Source organism: Pongo pygmaeus, chromosome 1, assembly GCF_028885625.2.
Source record: "Pongo pygmaeus isolate AG05252 chromosome 1, NHGRI_mPonPyg2-v2.0_pri, whole genome shotgun sequence".
In the NCBI taxonomy this organism is placed as follows: Eukaryota; Metazoa; Chordata; class Mammalia; order Primates; family Hominidae; genus Pongo; species Pongo pygmaeus.
In genome coordinates, this window is record NC_072373.2 from 11,458,714 (window position 1) to 11,478,819 (window position 20,106).

The window sequence follows — 20,106 nt, forward strand, 5'->3', positions numbered from 1 at the left end:
ATATGCACGTATGCATATATATATACACACACATGCACAAATAGCAAATATACACATAGTGCATGTATGATACACAGACGCACAGACACACATATATATGCACATAGACACAAAACCATACAACCATTTAAGGGGGGTGTGATAACTTTTGGTCAAATAAAAAATGAAACACTGAATCATTTTTTTTCAAACAAAGGAATGTGGCTTACAGGATCGAAGGAGATGGTGGGATATATATTTGAAGTTATAAAGAAAACAGACAAGTTCCACATAGACAAGAAGTATACATTACAGGATCTCTCACTAGTGTCTCTGGATCTAAGGACTTCTGAATATATATACTAAGTAATGAGTGTCTTCTTAAGTAAAACATAAGCAAGAGACATTATTTTTTGATAAATGTTTTGGAGAGATTAAGTGTTTTATTTTTCCTTTTTTCAAAGCTATATAATCACTTATTCTGGGAACAGAACGAGCCGGTCACCCCTGCCAGGTTCCATAACCAGATAGCCACAGTTTGGTAAATGCGTGGTGAGACAGTGGTTCATACCTCAGCACCAGAATTCATTTGACATGATAAAAGGCCACACTTGATGTTTTCAGATATTTTAACATCATTTTATGTTTGGATTTGTAACACTATCACATAATTACTTTTTCCCTCTTTCGCTCTCTCTTCAGTACTGTGGTAAACTAAAATTGAGCCATATTGCACATAGAAAATAAAACATTTTACAACAAATCGTTCTTTACTATATGGTCCATTTGTCTGAAAAGTACATGATGTGAATGACTGGAAGCTGTTACCTGCTGTACTGTGGAGTTCCCACCATTTAAAATAGCAATTCCAAGTTTCAGAGTAGCTGCTACCATTGGTCCGGTTTCACCTAAGAAATATAAAAAAGTAGCGTTCCTTATATCATTTTGCCTTCTATATTAACCTATTCTACCTCCAATGCTGCACTTTTAAAATTATTATTATGTCCCCCCAGGCAATCTGTTTAATGGCAGAGGGAGACTGACTTATGTTCCAAAAAATACTAAAATAATAATAATGCATATTTGGCATCAACATTTCTAATAAATTCTCTATAATATCTAAGAACTGAAACCATGAGAAGATATAGAAGTAACAGACTAGGAAGACAACTGATTTTGAAATATTGAGACCTGAAATTATTAAGATTCAAGATTAATTATGTGTTTAATAAACATTAAAATAAGTATGAGCTACTTAAAAGTTTCTTTAAAGAAAATTTCTCTCCCTCTTCCCTCAACAGTATTATATATGAAGAACTTTCATCATTTTCATTGTATCACTTTTATTTTAATATGTTTGAAGTCTGGTTTATTAGGCAGACTATTCTCAATTTTAAGTTATTCGGATAATAAAATTTTATTTAGTATATCGTATTTCATTTTTCTTTGTTCACCTCTATTTATCCTAGAAATACAAATAATCTTCTATTTAAGGACAAGAGTACCTAATAACAGAATGTACCACCATTACTTTTCCATTCCATTACAAATTATATTTAAAATGTTTTCACAAAGAAGCTAATTTGAATGTACAAAAAATCATCTTGAAACAGCTGGCTACTGAGAAATATGACAGCATCTTAATTGTGAAAAAAGTGTCACTTTAAAAGTCTCCATATTTGTATCAAGGCTCAGCAAACTATGGCAAAATACCATAAATTACATAACAAAATTACAGCTTGCCACCTATGTGTGTAAACAAAGTGTGTGTAAATAAAGTTTTTCTGGAACACAGCCACCCTGTTTGTTTACTTATTGTGTCTGGCAGCTTTTGTGCTAACATGGCACAGTTGAAGAGCTGTGACAGGTTGCATTACCCTCGAAGCTGAACATATTGACTCTCTGGCCTTAAAGAAAAAGCTCACGCACCCCCATTTTATAGGATCAGTCTGCTAAGGTTTAGTTATAACATAGTTTCCAAAACTTAAAGAACAGAATGAAAATGAATCTGTATAGTAAGACTCTGAAAAAAAAAATTAACATTGGTCTCCGTAAACAATGAGAGCTTGTAATTGTGAATAGGCACTTGATATGGTCATGAACCAGAAACCCCAGGACTAAATGAGTCAGTGGAATTGAAATGAGGGAGCACCTTGAGAGCAACGAGGAAATCGGAAGAACAGACACTTGTAAAGGGAACTCAAGGAACCTTACCTTTGCTGGCACTGATTGTCTGTAGCACCATCTCAGCCGCGCCACGATCGTGGAGTCGGGCTTGCTGGTATAGAAGCTTTTGCTTTTCCATTTCTTTTTCCTGAACACAAATCCCAACCATTTATGTTGAGGGTATCAGTAAGCACAGCAGATTTCTACAGACCATATTTTTAGTCATCTCTTCATGTATGGGCTCTATGACAACATTATGGACCATTTCAACACCAACGATGTTCTTAAACAAATATTATTAACATATTCAACTATTGTTTTTTTTCCCCCTTTATAGTTTTCTTTATATGCTTTTGGTACTGGTTTATCAGCATGGATTTTTTTTTTCTCAATTTTAATGATTTGATTCATTCAAAGCCTGTATCACAGTTTTGAAGTACTGTACTTCATCAATGAAACTTGCACTTTCTGATTTATACATTTGTGCATAAGTTTGTTATGTTTTGAATAATCTCCCATGCCATGGCCATAACTTGATACTGCTCAGCAAATGGCTCGAGTTGCAAGGTATCACTGAATCACAGAAAAACATTAACTGAGATGTCTTGAAGTTTAAGCAAAATTGAAAGCTGATATGAATCAAAAGGTAGGCTTCAACGAAGTAGTGGATTTATGATACAGATCTCCCCAGTCACCCCCAAAGAATAAGAGATGCAATGTGCCTTTATATTTTGTATTCTCTGGTGGTAACAAACGATACTGCATGGTACTGCTGGAGCAATGGCTGGAGTTTATTCTTTTCCACTTAAGCTACCACTGAAAACATAAAGAAGAAAATAAAAATAAAATATAAAGGCACAGCAAGTTCAAGACTGGTATGACCATTCACTTGAGCAATCCAGTTCACTGGAGAATTGAGAAGGAACTAAGCAGTATAAGTTGCAGAATGAAAGTTGCATAGAGCCCTATGACAGTGAGTCCATCAAATGGCGTGGTAGAGAAGCTTAGTCAATGGGACATGAAACAGTCAATTAGTATCATGTCCATAAACACAACGGCCAAAACATATATGACCTAAGAGCAGGAAGAGCTGCAGCAGAGGTAGCCAGAATGACAGCTTTGCTGCCATAAACTTTCCATCCAAAATACAGAAAATAGACACTGGAAGATGGAAGAGGTTTAAAAAATGAAGGCTTGCTAGTTACAGAATATGAAAAATAAAGTGAACTAAAAGGAGGGGGAAAAGAAATGGGCTCAAACAAATGAAAAAAGAAACCTTTAAATCAAAAGCAACCAACACAGACATTTATGCTGTTACCAGAGAGTTCTCGCCGAGGCTGGCAAATTTGTTTCTTAAATCTTTGATAATATCGTGCTGCGAAAACAAAATTGATCAGGGTTTTTTTGTCACACTATAGTTAGCGCTCCTGTGGTTAAATTTTATGTTTTCTTAAATTATGTGATAGGCCTAAATGGAAGCAGAGAAAAGAAAAAAAAAGAGGCAGCTTTGCTTTATATGTAGCCATGCTAACATCTATAAGGTTTGCCTTCATGTTTAAACCTCTTCCTGTGAAGTCAAAAACAAAACAGAAACAGAACCACACAGACACACAAAACCATTTTGTCATTACAACACAGTTTCAGAAAAACTGAAAGAGGACCCTTTCGTCTGCTCTTCAGGTGTTGTTTAAAACTGATGAGCAACATTTGATTCTTCCTTTTAGACCCAACAATCTTTTATGTTCCTCCCATTGCCAGAGCTCTATGTGGAACTTTCGCTTAAAGCTTAACCAACTCCTTTTGTGAGAGAGTTTTTCAGTAAGAAAATGATAAGAAATTATTCGCTCATGAAACTGTCCTATCATTTTCATCAACTAAAGAGGCAAGGGAGTCAGGAAGAAGTTCTTCTATTGACCTAATAGAACACATAAAGACAGTCATCAGGAAACTCACAGAAGATGGAAGATGGCAACATGCCACACACTCTTGAGAAAAAACAGAACAAAACAACAATTTGCCATTTGTGCTCCAAAAGGGGGAAGATCAGTTAAAGACCTGCCAGAACAACTTGCAGTGTAGCCTGTAAGGTCCCAGTAACCTAACTGAAATCAACACATGAGGTATGAACCTTACAAGGACCAAGAAATAGACAGGATCTCAGACTACCTTGTTGAAAAATAAACTCCCTGGACAGGTCGCTCATTTTTTTTACATCACACCTAAATTTTAATAATCAATGTTTTGAGGAAGATGATGAAAGTCATTTGAAAAAAACAAAACAAAACATTGAGCCAAAAAGACATACTCATCTAGATGCAGAAAAATACTGTATTTCATAAAGAGAGATCAAGTCAACCTCTCTGTTGAATTTATTCTTTGTTGAACTGAAATTGGAAGCTCTCCCTTCAGGATTCTTTAATATTATTTCTTTCTAGTACTTTGCCCTTTGAGAACAGCTTCTGGGCATGTAATTTAATCTGTCATTGGGAAAGTTTATTATAAATTAAAAAAAAATAAAGCTCTGAAAGCTAAACCAGAAAATTTTCAGATACTAAGATGAATTATGTAAAAAGAATTTTTTAAACTGCAGATTAGTTTTTCTAAACAAATTGTAGATAGATCTTTTATAAGCATCTTACTCAGGAAAATAACATCTTGAAAGCACCTTTTCAAAAATAGAGTTCTCCGACACACCAGCTTCTGCTTAAACTGCCTAAGGCTCTTAAATAAACACCACCTGCAGTTTAGTCTTTGTGTTATTTCAAGGTTATTTCAAGGTTACACAGTAAGGTGAGGAAAAAAAGAGCAGCTCCAGAATTTAAATTTTCCCTTAGGCAAAACATTCTGATTGCCAAGAGCAACAAAGAATTATCAGTGCATATCGTAATAAGCTTGTTAGGAGGTTTTTTCAAGGTCAAATATGGTCATGTATCAGACCCATGATCAAATCACTGGTAATGAACAGAAGTATTTTACATCATGATTTGCTTTTGCTTATAACTGAAGTTTGTAATAACATTGCTAATATTATTTCATTTTTGTCTAAGAGTGTGTCAAGCTTTTAATACTTGGGGAAACAAGTAGAAAGGCTTGAAGAAAAACAACTATATTTAGTTCTTCAACAACTTGTCTTATGTGGGAAAAAAATATTGAAATAAGGGGAATTACAATTGTCCCTTGCTCGTCAACGGAGAAAATATTAAGTTGGTGCAAAGGTAATTGTGGTTTTTGCCACTGACCTAATAGTTTATCTTTGTAATGGAGATGAAAAGATATTTTAAACCAGGGTAGCCTGGTTACAGGAAAGAAATTTACATTGTTTCTGAAGGACCTGCCTCAGCTACATTGACCTCTGGGGCAGAACTTGAGCGAATGACAGGCTGAATCTACCAAATCTATCATCTGTGCATCATACAAAATGAGCCCATCTACTTTGTGTTCTTTTGTTTGTTTGTTTGTATTTCCACGACTTCAACAAGTGTAGAAAAGGTTTTCATAATATTTTCCTCAGAAGCTGTAGGTGGTAGCAAGTTATAAGAGAACAGAAATATCCAGAAACCAAACTCCTTAAATTTCCCATAATTTAGTAATGTCATAAGTCAACATGAAATATTTTTAATTGGCATCTTATAGTTATGACCTACAAGGTGATGTTGAATATCAATATTACAAGAAATAAAAAGACTGAAAAATAGAAGATTTAATTGGATAACAATGGGGACAATGAAGAAAGGGAGTGAAATTATACTAATAATTTGGTCTGCAGCACAAACAGGTCAACTCAGACTAAGGAAAGTCAAAAGTATGGTTAAGAGACACCTTCTCCACTTCAATTATTTTTTTCTGTTGTATTCAAGTTCTTGAAAAATGTAGATTAGCTACATTTCTGTAGAGTTGACTCACAGTGATGGGAAAATCCTAAGACTACAATTTTGTTTAAAACGAGTGGTTCCTAAATTTTCTTTTCTTTTTTTTTAATTAAATAAATGAGCCAGGCACGGTGGCTCATGCCTGTAACCTCAGCACTTTGAGAGGCTGAAGTGGGAGGATTGCTTGAGCCCAGGAGCTCTAGACCAGCCTGGGCAAATAGCAAGACCCTGTCTCTACAAAAAACTAAAAATAGCCAGGCTTCGTGGTGTGCACCTGTAGGCCCAGGTGGGAGAATCACTTGAGGCCAGGATTGTGCCAGTGCACTCCAGCCTGAGCAACAGAGCAAGACCTTGCCTCTAAATAAATAAATAAATAAATAAATAAATAAACAAACAAACATGAAGTTTCCTAGAAGAAAAGATCCATGAAGACAGGGGGCTTTCTTTGTTTTAACCACACCAGTACACACATACTGTACATCCAGTGCAGTTCTCTGAAAATAATACGTGTTCAAGAAAATTTGCATGAATAAACGACAGAACTAAATGATGTGATATCCTATAGTTTGCGATCACAATTAATCTAAAATATTACAAATGTTATCTTTTTTGTTCGAAGTGCTACAAAATTAGTAGCTCTAAAAGTTTGTTTTTCAGTTCATGTTTAAAGAGGTCTTCAGAATTATACACATACAAATAATCAAATTGTGGGCTTTAGCTCATTTAATTTTTTGTTTAGATCTTTCATCATTATCCACTCTCTTTATTATTGATCTTTCGAACAGTATGATGATCTTCCAGAATTCTACTTCTTGATAGGATAAGCAAAGTTTCTAATGCTGTCTCTTTCACACTCTGTAAAAATGGTGTCAAAGTTTGACTAATCTACAGAGACAAAAGAAACACTAAACCAGCGTCAAGTAATTCAGTTAATGCACTAGAGGCTTTGACGTTAGATATACTGTGTAATGTGACTTTACAGCTTAATTCTTCCAATATTATATACACTTGCATTTTGGGTGGAATATTATTTCTCAGAGATTCAGCATATTTAGAACTAATTTAAAACTACGCAAAAGCAATAAAACTCAACTAAGTTGAAACAGTTTTCTATTTCAGGGTTCAGTTGACACAATTTACACTATACCACGGAAAGCTTAATTAACAAGGTATAAAAAGGAAAGAAAAGAATGAGAAACTCTAAAATCAGAAGTTATCAAATTAGCAAAGTTAAGCTGACTTATCATTAGAGGGAATATAGTTTATCTCTAAATGCAATATTGATTTAAAACAGCGGTCATTTACCCACTTATTTGTTTAAGCCTTAAAAAGCACTGAATACTGCCTTGAATACAGAAAGCAAGTACTATGCAGTTCTTTCTCTCCTAGCATAGCCTGACAAAAGAGAGAATAAGAACAAGAAGAAAACTTGGGACCACTAAGAATACAAAGCTATGGTTAGGTCATGAGGGTGCCAGAGCGTTGGACTAATTAGTGGGAAAATGAGAAGTCAGACTAACTTTGACCATAGATTGGATCACAGCAGCTCATTACTTGAATTTTGAAAACTCACAACTGTAGAAGCTCTAGTCTCTGTAATTCTAGGTCTTCAGGAATGATTATTAACCCTATCCCAGATTAACTCTTGAGAAACAGCTGTACTCCAAGTATTTAATACAGTCCCAAATCCCCTGCCAAGAATTATCTGTCTAGCTGGGAAGAGGATTTTTCTGGAGACTATCTGGAAAGGTGGTACATATGTATTTCTTCAATTCTTCCAGATACTTGGTACCCATTTTATGCTAATCCATCTTCAGGTAGCATCTGCACAACTGGACTCTATTGTATAAATTGTCAAAAAATGATGTTAACTGAACTGTTGAGGACATTTTTTGTCATCCTCAGGGGAAAAAATGCTATTGAATTTTAACTTTAGAAATTTGTTTTTTCCAGTCAGGAAGACTATATTTTAAATATTATTATATTTAATATACCGAATATCAATGTTTTATATATTACATATTATATTGAATGATATTGATATTTATAATGGACTTTATGAAATTTATGAATATTATATAAATTACATAAAGTTCATTATATTATTAAATTTATGTAACTTCATGTTGGCTCCTATATTGATGTAATTTACATTTATGTCATTTCATGTAATTTATGTTAAATGTATGTAATTTCACGTTGGCTCCTAGAAAGCTTGGAGTCAAATATTCTGACAATTCACATCAAACTGACAAGACTCCATGGCATGGGTTTCTAGATGAACCTATTCTTGGAAGGCCCTACTGTTTGTCTTTCAATAGTTTTTTTTTTTCCCTTCAGCTTACTGTGTTATGTATAGTTCCATGATTCTTTAAATACTAAACTAGGAAAAGGTGGGATACATATGTATGTACAGAAGACATTTTCTTTTCTTTTTTCTTTTTTTGTTTTTTGAGACGGAGTCTCACTCTGCTGCCCAGCCTGGAGTGCAATGGTGCAATCTTGGCTCACTGCAACCTCCGCCTCCTGGGTTCAAGCGATTCTCGTGCCTCGGCCTCCCGAGTAGCTGGGATTACAGGCGCCCGCCACCATGCCCAGCTAATTTTTGTATTTTTAGTAGAGATGGGATTTCACCATGTTGCCTGGGCTGGTCTTGAACACCTGACCTCAGGTGATCCACCCACCTCGGCCTCCCAAAGTGCTGGGATTACAGGCATGATCCACTGCACTGGCTGACATTATTTTCTATAAAACATTTTTGTTGTCACATTCCTGTTCTAAAACACATGGAGTTTATTTTCTTTTTCAATCCTCCACAAACGATAAAAAGTGATAAAAACTTGCATGCTTTCATCAATACTTATGCAATTAGAGAAACTGCAAAATTGCCCTTAAAAATGAAGAGAATTTATGCCTGGATAGCAAACCACACAACTGTTAAGGGTGGATTTGACATCTGAGAACATCTAGTTCAAAGCTCTTTGTTCAAAGAACAGAAAGCTGAGAAACAGAGAGGTTGAGGTCACACAGCACCTGGCTGATAATCTAGGTCTCCTGTGTTGTGTGGTTTATGTTCACCACACTGTAAAAGTTTATCCATGGGCTTCCCTGACTTGTTTTCAGCAGAGAAAATGAAATTGATTAATAATAATAATAATAGCAAATATTTAGAGATGGTTATGTGATAGTCAATGTTCTCAGTGCCTTATATATATTGACTAATTTAGTCCTCATAACAACCCTGTGAAGTAGATACTATAATTAGCCACACTTTATACATAGAAAAATTGAGGCTTCTGCTCACACAGCCAGAAGTTCAAGCTGGGATTCAAACACAGGAAGTCCATCTGAGTGTCTGCTCTTAATGAGTCTGCTGCCTTGCATTTACTGTACATAATCTGCTCCCGTATAAGCTTCAACTGAGATTATTTTTTAAATGACAACACATGAAGTTAAATTACTGTGCACATGAAAAGTGCACAAGTATATGCTTCAATACATGTTTGTCTCCTAGTATCCGTGGGGGACTGGTTCCAGGACATCCTACAGATATTAACATCTGTCCCTTATATAAAATGGTATAGTGTTTGCACATAACCTACGTACATCCTCCTGTCCACTTTAAATAATCTCTAGATCCCTTATAATACTTAATATACAATGTAAATGTTATGTAAATAGTTGTTATGCTGTATTGTTTAGGGAACAGTGACAAGGGAAAAAAGTCTGTACTTGTTGGGTAGACAAGCAAATATTGTTTCGAATATTTAAATCTGTAGTTGGTTGAATCCAAGCATGTGGAAACCACAAATACAGAGGGCCAGCTGCATGTCTTCTATACAGACGGCTATTTTGGTCCACATACTTATATGCATGAATTACCGTATACAATATAGAGGGCTGTGCTTTCTGGGAATCTTCCTTGTATCAAGGCCAGGACCCCCGACCCCAACCTATGCCCTTCTCTCTAAGCCTTGGCGACTTGCCTTGCTTCTGAGCCAGAATGGCCCTAGAAATGACTGCCACCACACAGTGTGCTTACGAAAGCCAGCTGCTACCATCATTACCACTCACCAAGGGGACCCCATGTTAATGGATAAGGAGAGATTGTGGTGTCTGGACACTCAACAGGCTGTACTCAAGGCAGCTCTGACTTCCCCAGGGGTTGCCTGGAAGAACCGGTTAATATCAGCAGGAAGTATGATGAAATTAACACTCTGTGACCAGTAAGTGACAGGAGATGTAAGGAAACTGCATTTACAGTGCCTATCCTCCTTCCCTGGGGAGGTACTGGGAAACTGCATTTACAGTGCCTATCCTCCTTCCCTGGGGAGGTACTGTTCTGTTCTGTAATGCATATGGTCTCTCAGGAGGAATCCCACACAACTGAGCAACACACTGAACTGCTGAACAGCTGTGATCAGCTCAGGAACACTCTATCTTCTATTTGCCCTCCCTCATTCCCTGTATCGTTTCTCTGTTTCCCTAACTCTTAATTCGCTGGGATTGCAACACCCCTTCCCCCAATAAAGTGTTAGCACGTAAGCTTTTGCCTGTGTTTTCTAGGAAATCTGAGCTAAGACACGAGATGATTACTTCAGATGCGTAATTTTATTGTATAAAAATGTAGTTGGCAGATTGCGGCAATCAGCGTGAGTACTGGAGAACACTGGCCATCAGAATTCCTTCCCTCTTTCCCCTCTATGATTCAATAGTATGAAAAGCAACTCTTAATGCTTTAGTCCATATTTTGGATACCATATACCTCCTGCAGTAGGACTAACTAAACAATTATAAATTTTCTTGATATAAGGAATAATTGTTCAATCTTTTATATCCATAGCTATATCTTTAATTTTTATGCATTTAAAAATTCTCTTTGCTAAGATTCAGGAAGACTTTTTAATTTAAAATGCTGTTACTATGAAAAGCACCAAATAAACCCATTCAAAGTTCAAATTATGTAGCCATGGAGGGCAGTATATCTTACAGTCCATTCATTCTTGTAGCGTTACCAAAACATTGTATTCTATTGAAAGTTAGATTCACGGATGGGTCAGACAAAAATTTTTTATCATTGGGGTAGTGCTATATAATATCAACCCTTAAAACATTTTGGACCTAAATTGGTTCTTCCATACTTAATGGCGCATATTGCAGGATACGAGCTGGGTATTGGTTTGAGTATGTTAGCAGGTATGACAATATTTTATTTGTGTCTCAGATCCATCTGAGAGAATATGCTGGTTTCCTGAGTATTTATTACAGAATTACCAACTCTGCCACAGGCATATTTAGAATTTAACACACAAGAAATTCTCTTTAATCAATAGTACAGAAAAATAGGACCTCAGACTCATCAGATAATTCATCTGTGAATTAGAAATTGGGCATTTGCCAAAAGGAAGATGCAGCTTGCCTAATATTTAAGATGGCCTGGAAGACAAGTTAACACTCCATTCCTCTCGCTTATCTAAACTTCACTGTCATTAATTTAGATTTCACAGTAAACAAGAAATCTATATTATAGTACCTTAATATTCTAAAGAAATGTTTTCACTAAATTATTATTTAATGCTATATGTTCAGATTTTAGCGAAGACCAATAAAAGAAGTAACCATTTAAAGAATGTTTCTGAGTTTTTTTTTTATAAAATCATAGTTAATAAATGTGGTCTACTGCAGTATCAAAGCTCTTTGTTGATCTAGGTGAGAAAAATCCATAATGCTCAGAAAAATGATGTTATTTGACTTGAAACATTATTGTTTATTATTATTTGCCTTAGCAAAAATTAAAAAGCTAAATCTAGCATTCAACTCCAATAATTATTTTTTCAGGTAACTGGTAAAACATTTCTTCCCTTTCAGTCAATGTCGGCCTCTTTATAAGATTTAACTGTTATTTTTAATGCTTTTTATAGAGAAGTAGCTCCAAACCTAAAAAATAATTAACTAAATATGCAATAAAGTTATTTAATAAGTAGTTATAGGAAAGCATATTTACATATATTACAGATGAAACAGGGAATTTTGTAATCAGGTTAAATCAGGCAAGTTTTAATTTAACAGGATCATATCAACAATACATATATATGATGGAAGAAGAAAAGAGCTGGCAAGTCGTTCTCTTTCCTTGTTTTCCATGTTTTTTGAGCTTTACTGCATTCTTCATGGAAAATTTCCCTATAATGGCACTTTTCTTTTTACCTACTTCGTTTCTCTTCTCAATGACTTTATGGAATACTTTACAGGGAAAGAATTTAAATAGAAACTATAGCAAATATTAATAATTAACCAGGTATAGGGATAGAATTCAATTACCACACACTTTATGTTATTTCCAAACTTATTTGATATAATTTGTTATAAGAATTATTGAAACTGACAACAGCCTTTCATATCTGTAACTTATGTGAATAACTCCACTATTAGACTATGTCTAAATTATGTCAAATAGACATCTCAATGTAAAAAGTATGGTAGATTACTACATTTATAAACAACAAATTTTTCAGTGGTTTTGTTGGTATCACATAGTCAACCTCAGAGAAGAGTATCTTTATAGGGAATTAATTATATATATCTCTGTTTCTCTACTTTGTAATATTTCATACCACTTACACAGTATTTTGTTAAGAGTAGCATGTTACATAGAGTAGGCGTGAATTATAAATTATAGTCCCAAATCAGATGGAGATCACCAAAAAAAAAAATCTCATTAGGAAGTGCAAATCCCCAAATCTGGTGTCCTGCATTACACCTATAAATGTGTGGCAATTCCCAGCACTTTAAAAGCCTGTCTCTTGCTGAGACAGTCATACCTGCTGGTCTATATCCTCTGTTTTGGGATTGTCAGGTTTCACCATCATGTGAACTTGTCCACTATTCTAAGTTCAAAGGTAGCCCTTTCTCTCAGGTCACGCTCCATATGTCATTTGATTTCTTGTCCTTAGTCTGGCCTGAATCCTAGTGTCTAAATGTTAAGATGCCATCACTTGTCGTCTTTCAGACTTCTTTTCTGAATGAGGAACCTTTCTAATGTCACTAAATTTGACGCTATTTATCAAACCGATCTCCCTGAAACTGCATTCCTCTTTCAAGGTAAAATGGTTTTCTTGGCTAGCAACACCTTCTCTGCCATCCAGCCCCATCATACAACTATCAACACATTCTTGAGGCAATAACTTTTATGCTACTTAGGAAATCAGTTCTTTACTTGATGTTAGGAGATCCCTTCATGTTTTCATCCCTCAACAATTCACATAAATTTTATACGAAATAATTAGTGATAAAAAATCAAAATCTACCAAATTATTATTATACCCATTATTATCTATTATTTAAGCCCATAATATATTATTAAGTGTTAGGCCCATTGTATGCCATTAACCATTATATCCATCAGATCAGAGCTGCATCTGATAGTATATACATGATTTACATTTTGAAATTTGCAAGGATGATGATACAAGAACTATATATTCCTCCAACTATAATGGTGAGTTAAAAAAATTAAAAAGTGGCTGGGCGTGGTGGCTCATGCCTGTAATCCCAGTACTTTGGGAGGCCCAGATGGGTGGATCACAAGGTCAGGAGATAAAGACCATTGTGGCCAACATGGTGAAACCCCGTCTCTACTAAAAATACAAAAAATTGGCCGGGCATGGTGGCACGCCCCTGTAGTCCTAGCTACTCGGGAGGCTGAGGCAGGGGAGTTGTTTGAACCCAGGAGGCGGAGATTGCAGTGAGCTGAGATCCTGCCACTGCACTCCAGCCTGGCGACACAGTAAGACTCTGTCTCAAAAAAAAAAAAAAAAAAAATTTACAAAGAAATTTTAAAATAGTTTCTTCAAGACAGTCTAAAATTCATTTTGGCAGCAAATATTTCACTTTTTTTTTTTTTTTAAAAAAGAAGGCAAAGTAGAATAGTTTACACTTACAAACTAAAAAGCTTTTTTGTTGTTGTTGTTGAGACAGAGTTTCACTCTTGTCACCTAGGCTGGAGTGTAATGGCGCAATCTCAGCTCACTGCAACCTCCTTCTCCCAGGTTCAAGTGATTCTCCTGCCTCAGCCTCCCGAGTAGCTGGGATTACAGGCGTGCACTACCACACCCGGCTAATTTTTGTATTTTTAGTAGAGATGAGGTTTCACCACGTTGGCCAGGCTGGTCTCAAACTCCTAATCTCAAGTGATCCACCCGCCTCAGCCTCCCAAAGTGCTGAGATCACAAGCGTAAGCCTCTGCACCCGGCCACCTAAAAAGCTTTTTTTTTTTTTTTTTTTTTTTTAAACAAACAAACAAACAAAACTAAAGTCTTTATAGGTATCATCTTCGCAGAATGTTTATGATTGATTTTCCTACTATATAGCCTTATGAAAATAAAACATAAGCTTAACAAGTTTCATATTAATGCAAGCAATTTTGTAATTCTATATCAAAATGTTTTCTTTTAGCAAATGTTCCCAGTATTCAAAATATTAAGAGAGAAATAGTCATCTAGTTCTTCCCTTTAATGCAACGATGAAATCAATATTGAAATCATGGAATATAATCTCCAGTTACTAACTGAAGTGATTACTAGCACAATGGAAAAGCAGGCTTCTTTCCAATCTCACCAGCAATACCATTTATCATGTCTGTTTTCAAGTAATAAAACTGGTGTTGAAAAACATCAAGAGGGATAAGGTCAGAACATTGCACCGAAAATGAGAAGTCCCTGGCTTAAAAAGTTTGTCATCTAAAGGGCTGGACTCCTTTATCCCAGCACAGTATACAGCTCAAAGTTAGCTGGAGGATAAAATTTCAAATTATGAGTCATTTAAATTGCAAGAAGAATAAACTTGTGTCAAAGGAAGGGATCCTGAAGAGACCAAATGCACTGGAGCTACAAACTTGTAGAAAGATTTTCAAGACCTCCTTTTCACAAAAGAATCCAAGATGTTGGGTCTAACAAAGGTAAATGTCACAAGAAACTGAAACTCAGACCCAGACAAATACACACATATATATAGTTTTACCTTGCTGCGTTGGGATCCTGTGACCTTAAGGAAGGATGAGGACAAGAAGCAAAATAGCAATAAACAATTGCTCTGAAGACAACGGATAGACTATAAATGGTGTGCACTTCAGAAAAACAATATTATTTGCTGCTCACAGCTCATTCTAACTGACCTCACTTTCTTATCAATAAAGATGACTTTGAGAATAGAAAACATATACATTAGAAAAGATTATAGAAATCATACAGAAATTAATCTTATGACATTTTTCTCAGCCAGCAATAGTCATGGGTTCCTCAAATTAGATTGTTTTTATATTTTTGACACATTGACTTCAATGCTGCAGAGATGCTCATAACAAATGGATCCTGGAAGGTCACTGCTCTGAGCTTATTCATTGGCTAATACGTTTTTGTGGGTCCACTTTAATTAAAGACTCATTGCTGGCTACTGATATATTTCCAGACTTCTAACTCAAAGTCCAGACATGTAAATTAAAAGCAAAAGAAAAAGAATCTAATTTCTATTTCCCTGCACTTAATTTCTTTATGAAAATTCTAAAAAAAAAACAAAAAAAAAGAGCCAATAAACAAAAAGAGTGGCAGTTAGCAACAACTAGCTTTTCCTCATAAAAAACGAAAGTATAGTATAAGCAAAGAGGGAAAATACTATTAACTTTCCTTTGGGCTAAGTAACATTAAGCAGCATTTCAAATTATGTAGGACATTTAAAAGCTGAGAGCATTTGAGAAAATAGTCGTAAACTACAATACAGTCCTAGGGATATACGGACTCCTACCTCATGCAAGCAAACTGCGTTGTGTACCACTATCTGCATGTGTACATGGAATGAGTGATCTAATTGGGCAGAAGTCTTTAAGGCCAAATCTTTAAGACTTCTATTCAGGAAAAAATATCAAACCAAGGGTTTAATGAAAAACTTGACGTCATGTTGTTCTTCAATAAGTATTTTCCTCACGTCTGTTGGAAATTCCAGACCACAACATCACTGAGATGAGAACAATTTGAAGCCGTCTCATCTCTGAGGGTTCTCAGGAACACTCATTCTGAACATATGTGCTTCATTATATTATTTAACTATTCTATGATCCTTGGTCTTAACTTCAGCAAATGTTAGGACTCAGGTTTGTCCATCCAGCTCTGACATGCAGTTCCTTGACACAACAAGCTGCAATAAGCCATGAAGCAAGAAACATAAATGTCAGTTATAAGCTATGAAACAATGTTTCAAGATAGAAAGAAAGGCAAATCCGGAAAGATCCATCTTACTTCAAAACTCTTCACTTCCTCTTCACCATCGTCATCTTCCTCATCATGACAACTCTGTGCATTTTAAAAAAAAGGAGACAGGAATATGTTGAGATTTTAGAAAGTGCAAAAGAACATCAGACATAGAAGAGCAAATCATTCGTATTAATTTGTCATCAACCTTGTTTAAACATGTGTAAGATAGAATGCTTAGATGACATAATCAATGAATTCATGACATGAAAATTATATATAGTGTTTTTACAAAAATAAAATATTAAATTACATATTTTATAGGTAACAGAGATAACTACGAGGTCCATATCATACTATACCCGCTACTTATTCATACATTTGCCTCATTCAAACCAAACTGCAAACCTTAAAAGGATTTTCTCTTTTTTTATGTTGCCATTGCAATGCACGAATACAGGCAGATATAATGACCATTAATTAAAATTAGGCCGGGCGAGGTGGCTCACCCCCTGTAATCCCAGCACTTTGGGAGGCTGTGGCGGGTGGATCACCTGAGGTCAGGAGTTCGAGACCAGCCTGAACAACATGGTGAAACCCTGTCTCTACTAAAAATACAAAAATTAGCAGAGCATGGTGGCAGGCACCTGTAATACCAGCTACTCGGGAGGCTGAGGTAGGAGAATTGCTTGAACCTGGGAGGCAGAGGCTGCAGTGAGCCAAGATTGTGCCATTGCATTCCAGCCTGGGTGACAGAATGAGACTCCATCTCAAAAAAATAAAATAAAGAAAAAAGAGTCTGAAAAAAATATGCTTTTAATAAATCTCAGCTGCTATTATTATTATGGTCTGTACTATAATAGTGACCAAAAGAAATTGGTCATTAACCAATAGCTATAGTAGGAAGAACCCCACAGCTCATCAAAGTTAGATCGTTCCAACCCTTACAGGTATTTCTTCTGCTTGGTAAGCATTCAGTGTTTCCATGGGGTATATGAAGGCAGATAATGACATATAAGCTACAAATCATAAAAATATTTTTAATTCAGTGAGACACAGTACTCTGGGCATGGAGATGAACTGGAGATGGGAGGGAAAGTCAACAATGTGACCCTTCCACTCACTCCATGATAAATTCTAAAAGGTTTGTCATATTCTTTCATTCATTCAACAAATATATACTACCCTTTCTGTTTATCATGATAGCACCACCCTTTCTGTTTATAATGACAGGCACATGAGCATAGTTTGCAAAGGAGGAAATAAAGGTGGGGACGCAGGCCTAGGACAGTTTCACTGTCTGGGTAAGATGTTAAACTGCACGTTTCATCACAAAAGCAAAGATGTTAATGATTCCCTCAGAAAGCAGGAAATGTTCTCCTTTGAGTTTCTGCTACTCTGTCTCCCACGTTATTAGTTAGCCAGGATTTTAAAAAATAAGAACTCATGAGAACTTTGGCAAAACAGATTTGGAAGGCAAATCTGCGGTCCTCCGTCAACACATACTGAACATCTAATGTCAAAAACAGAGGAATTTTGCTTAGCTGTTCCTGAAGACTACCTATTCTAATGTCTCCCATTATTCCCAAGAATTAGTAGTGTGCATTAGTAAACAGGAGTAAAAAGTATAGGAATTTTATCAGATAACAAGCATGCTTACTCTCTATGCAAATTAGAATACTAATATAAAATGTCTCAAGGATATGAAATTTTAAGTTTTCTCAAGGACATAATCTTCTATAAAAATTTCATGACCTTCAGAAACATAGGAGAGACACAAGGTTTGAGATAAAGAATACATTCAGAAAAATTGTTATTTGGGATTATAATGATATGTTTTTAAGCTATAAAATTCATAAGCCATGTTTGCTTTTGTACAAAGGGATAATCCATTTAAAGCACTAGCTGAAAAAAATTTTTAATAAAAAAGTATTTTGAAAACAATATTTTTAACTGTTTTAAAAAAATCTTCCTAGGAAAATTTAATGAGATTTGCTCCTAATGAAGTTAAAATCTGTTATTTTTAAAAACTATTAAACCTGAATTTACTTGGTGTACAGACTGTATCTGACAAATTCATCAAACCTATAAAAACTACTTTAAACTTCTACTAATTAGCTTGAGAATATGCTAAGATCACAAAAAAAGGTATCAGATTTCTAGCAGCTTTTGAATATACTGTAGAGAAATGGAAGGATTTACTGGAACAAAAGATATGTTCTTCAATGGCAAATGGCATCCACGTGACATAGATGATAATGCTAAGCAAATGGGAAGTTATATTAGACAGTCCTATAGCAGGACTTGGCTTTCTGGATCAGAATGCTAAATTCTAGACAAGGAAGAGTCCTTCCTTTGCCAGGAAGGAAAAGGTGAATAAGCTAAATACATAAAGGGGCAGGTGTGGAATAAATAATTTCGAAGAAAATAAATAAAATGGAGGATATGTCAGACCATTCAGGTATCCACAACAGAATTCAAAACTGGCAGCACGAATACATAACACAGTAACGAGGGCTCTTCAGCTTGCCAGTATCTGCTGAAAACTTCATTCTGCCAGAGAAGTATATTTCATGCATGCCTTAGTTGCCTTTCTGATTTGATAACTCCACAGAAGACTAAAGAATCAAAACCCAGAAACTTTCATTGTGGATTTAAAATCTGACTAACAGAGAGCTCATGGGTGAGACAGAAGAGAGAAACTCCTAAGAATGTGACCACAGCATTTTATACTTTTAACCAAGAAAGAATGGAACACTAGGCATAACAATGTGTATCTTAAATATTTAAAAAAGTTAGTAAGAGAAAGAGGAGAACTAGGAGGAAAGGAGGGTTCCCTTAGTTGGAAACTCAAAATGGTAGCAACATTGTTGAGTGTTTAATTTATGATATCACTGCAGATATCTTCCTTCACACTGTTACCTTATTCAAATTGGTAAAACCACCGTTAGGGTGGAGCAGCTTCAAATAGTCCAAGAGCGATGACAGCTGGTAAAGAGACATTCTAAGGAATCAAGCAGGGTAGGCATGATGCAGACAAAAAGGGGTGGCAACAGCAAACCGATGGGATGCACTGAAGTTCTCCATAGGATTTTTTAAAGAGGATGTATGTATGATAGGAGTAGGGGAATAGAGTTTAGAATGAAGTGTGGCTTGAAAGATACAAAGATGTAAAATGATTTTTCAAATTATCACCAAAGTATGGTCAACAAGGAGCAGTAAGTACATGATTTAGAGCAGATGCTGTACTCATCATAATAGAGAGGACGTGAAGAACCACTCATCAGCTCTTTTGATTCAGAAAGAAGTGATTTTTGTAATACAGAAAAGTACCTAGCCAAGAGAAATGAAAATCATGACTCCAGCAAAATACCATTTCACACCCATTTGGTTGACAAAAGTCAGTAAGTCATACATCAAATATTGGAGGGGGTGTGGATCCCCAGAATCTCTCTTAACCATTATTGTTAAGAATGTCCATTGATGCAATAACTTTGGAAAACAGTATGACATTTGTGCCTTTATTTGAAAATGTGTACACCCTGTAGCTCTTGTAAAATAGGCGAAATGGTTAAGCATAGGCATTCAATCCCTGTTCGCATTAGCAAAAACACAGAGGTAATACAAAAGTCTATCAACAAAAAAGGTAAATGGATAAGCTCTGGTATATCTACCCAAAGGGATATAACACAACAATCAAAACAAATGAACTCCAACAGCACACAAAAGTATGGAGGAATCTTAGAAAACACTATTAATCCAGTAAGTAGAGCCCAAAATATTACACACAGCATACTGCCCTTTTAAAAGTCAGTAACAACTTAAATTATATATATATATGAAAATTTATC

The 20,106-nt window shown here is 35.5% G+C and overlaps 1 protein-coding gene across 5 annotated transcripts in view; it reads right to left on the bottom strand.

The window, feature by feature from the left end:
- Window positions 1–20,106, bottom strand: part of RYR2 (ryanodine receptor 2) — a 789,753-nt gene that overhangs the window by 74,061 nt on the left and 695,586 nt on the right. For 3 of the 5 annotated variants that reach the window (XM_054448137.2, XM_054448003.2, XM_054447981.2), the window contains exons 80-83: window positions 16,304–16,357; window positions 15,033–15,056; window positions 2,194–2,293; window positions 808–887 (exon numbers count right to left, since the gene is read on the bottom strand). In XM_054448137.2, coding sequence (XP_054304112.1) covers window positions 808–887; window positions 2,194–2,293; window positions 15,033–15,056; window positions 16,304–16,357 — 258 coding nt within the window. The remainder of the gene's footprint in view (window positions 1–807; window positions 888–2,193; window positions 2,294–15,032; window positions 15,057–16,303; window positions 16,358–20,106) is intronic. The other 2 variants (XM_054448216.2, XM_054448051.2) reach the window with 1 other exon arrangement.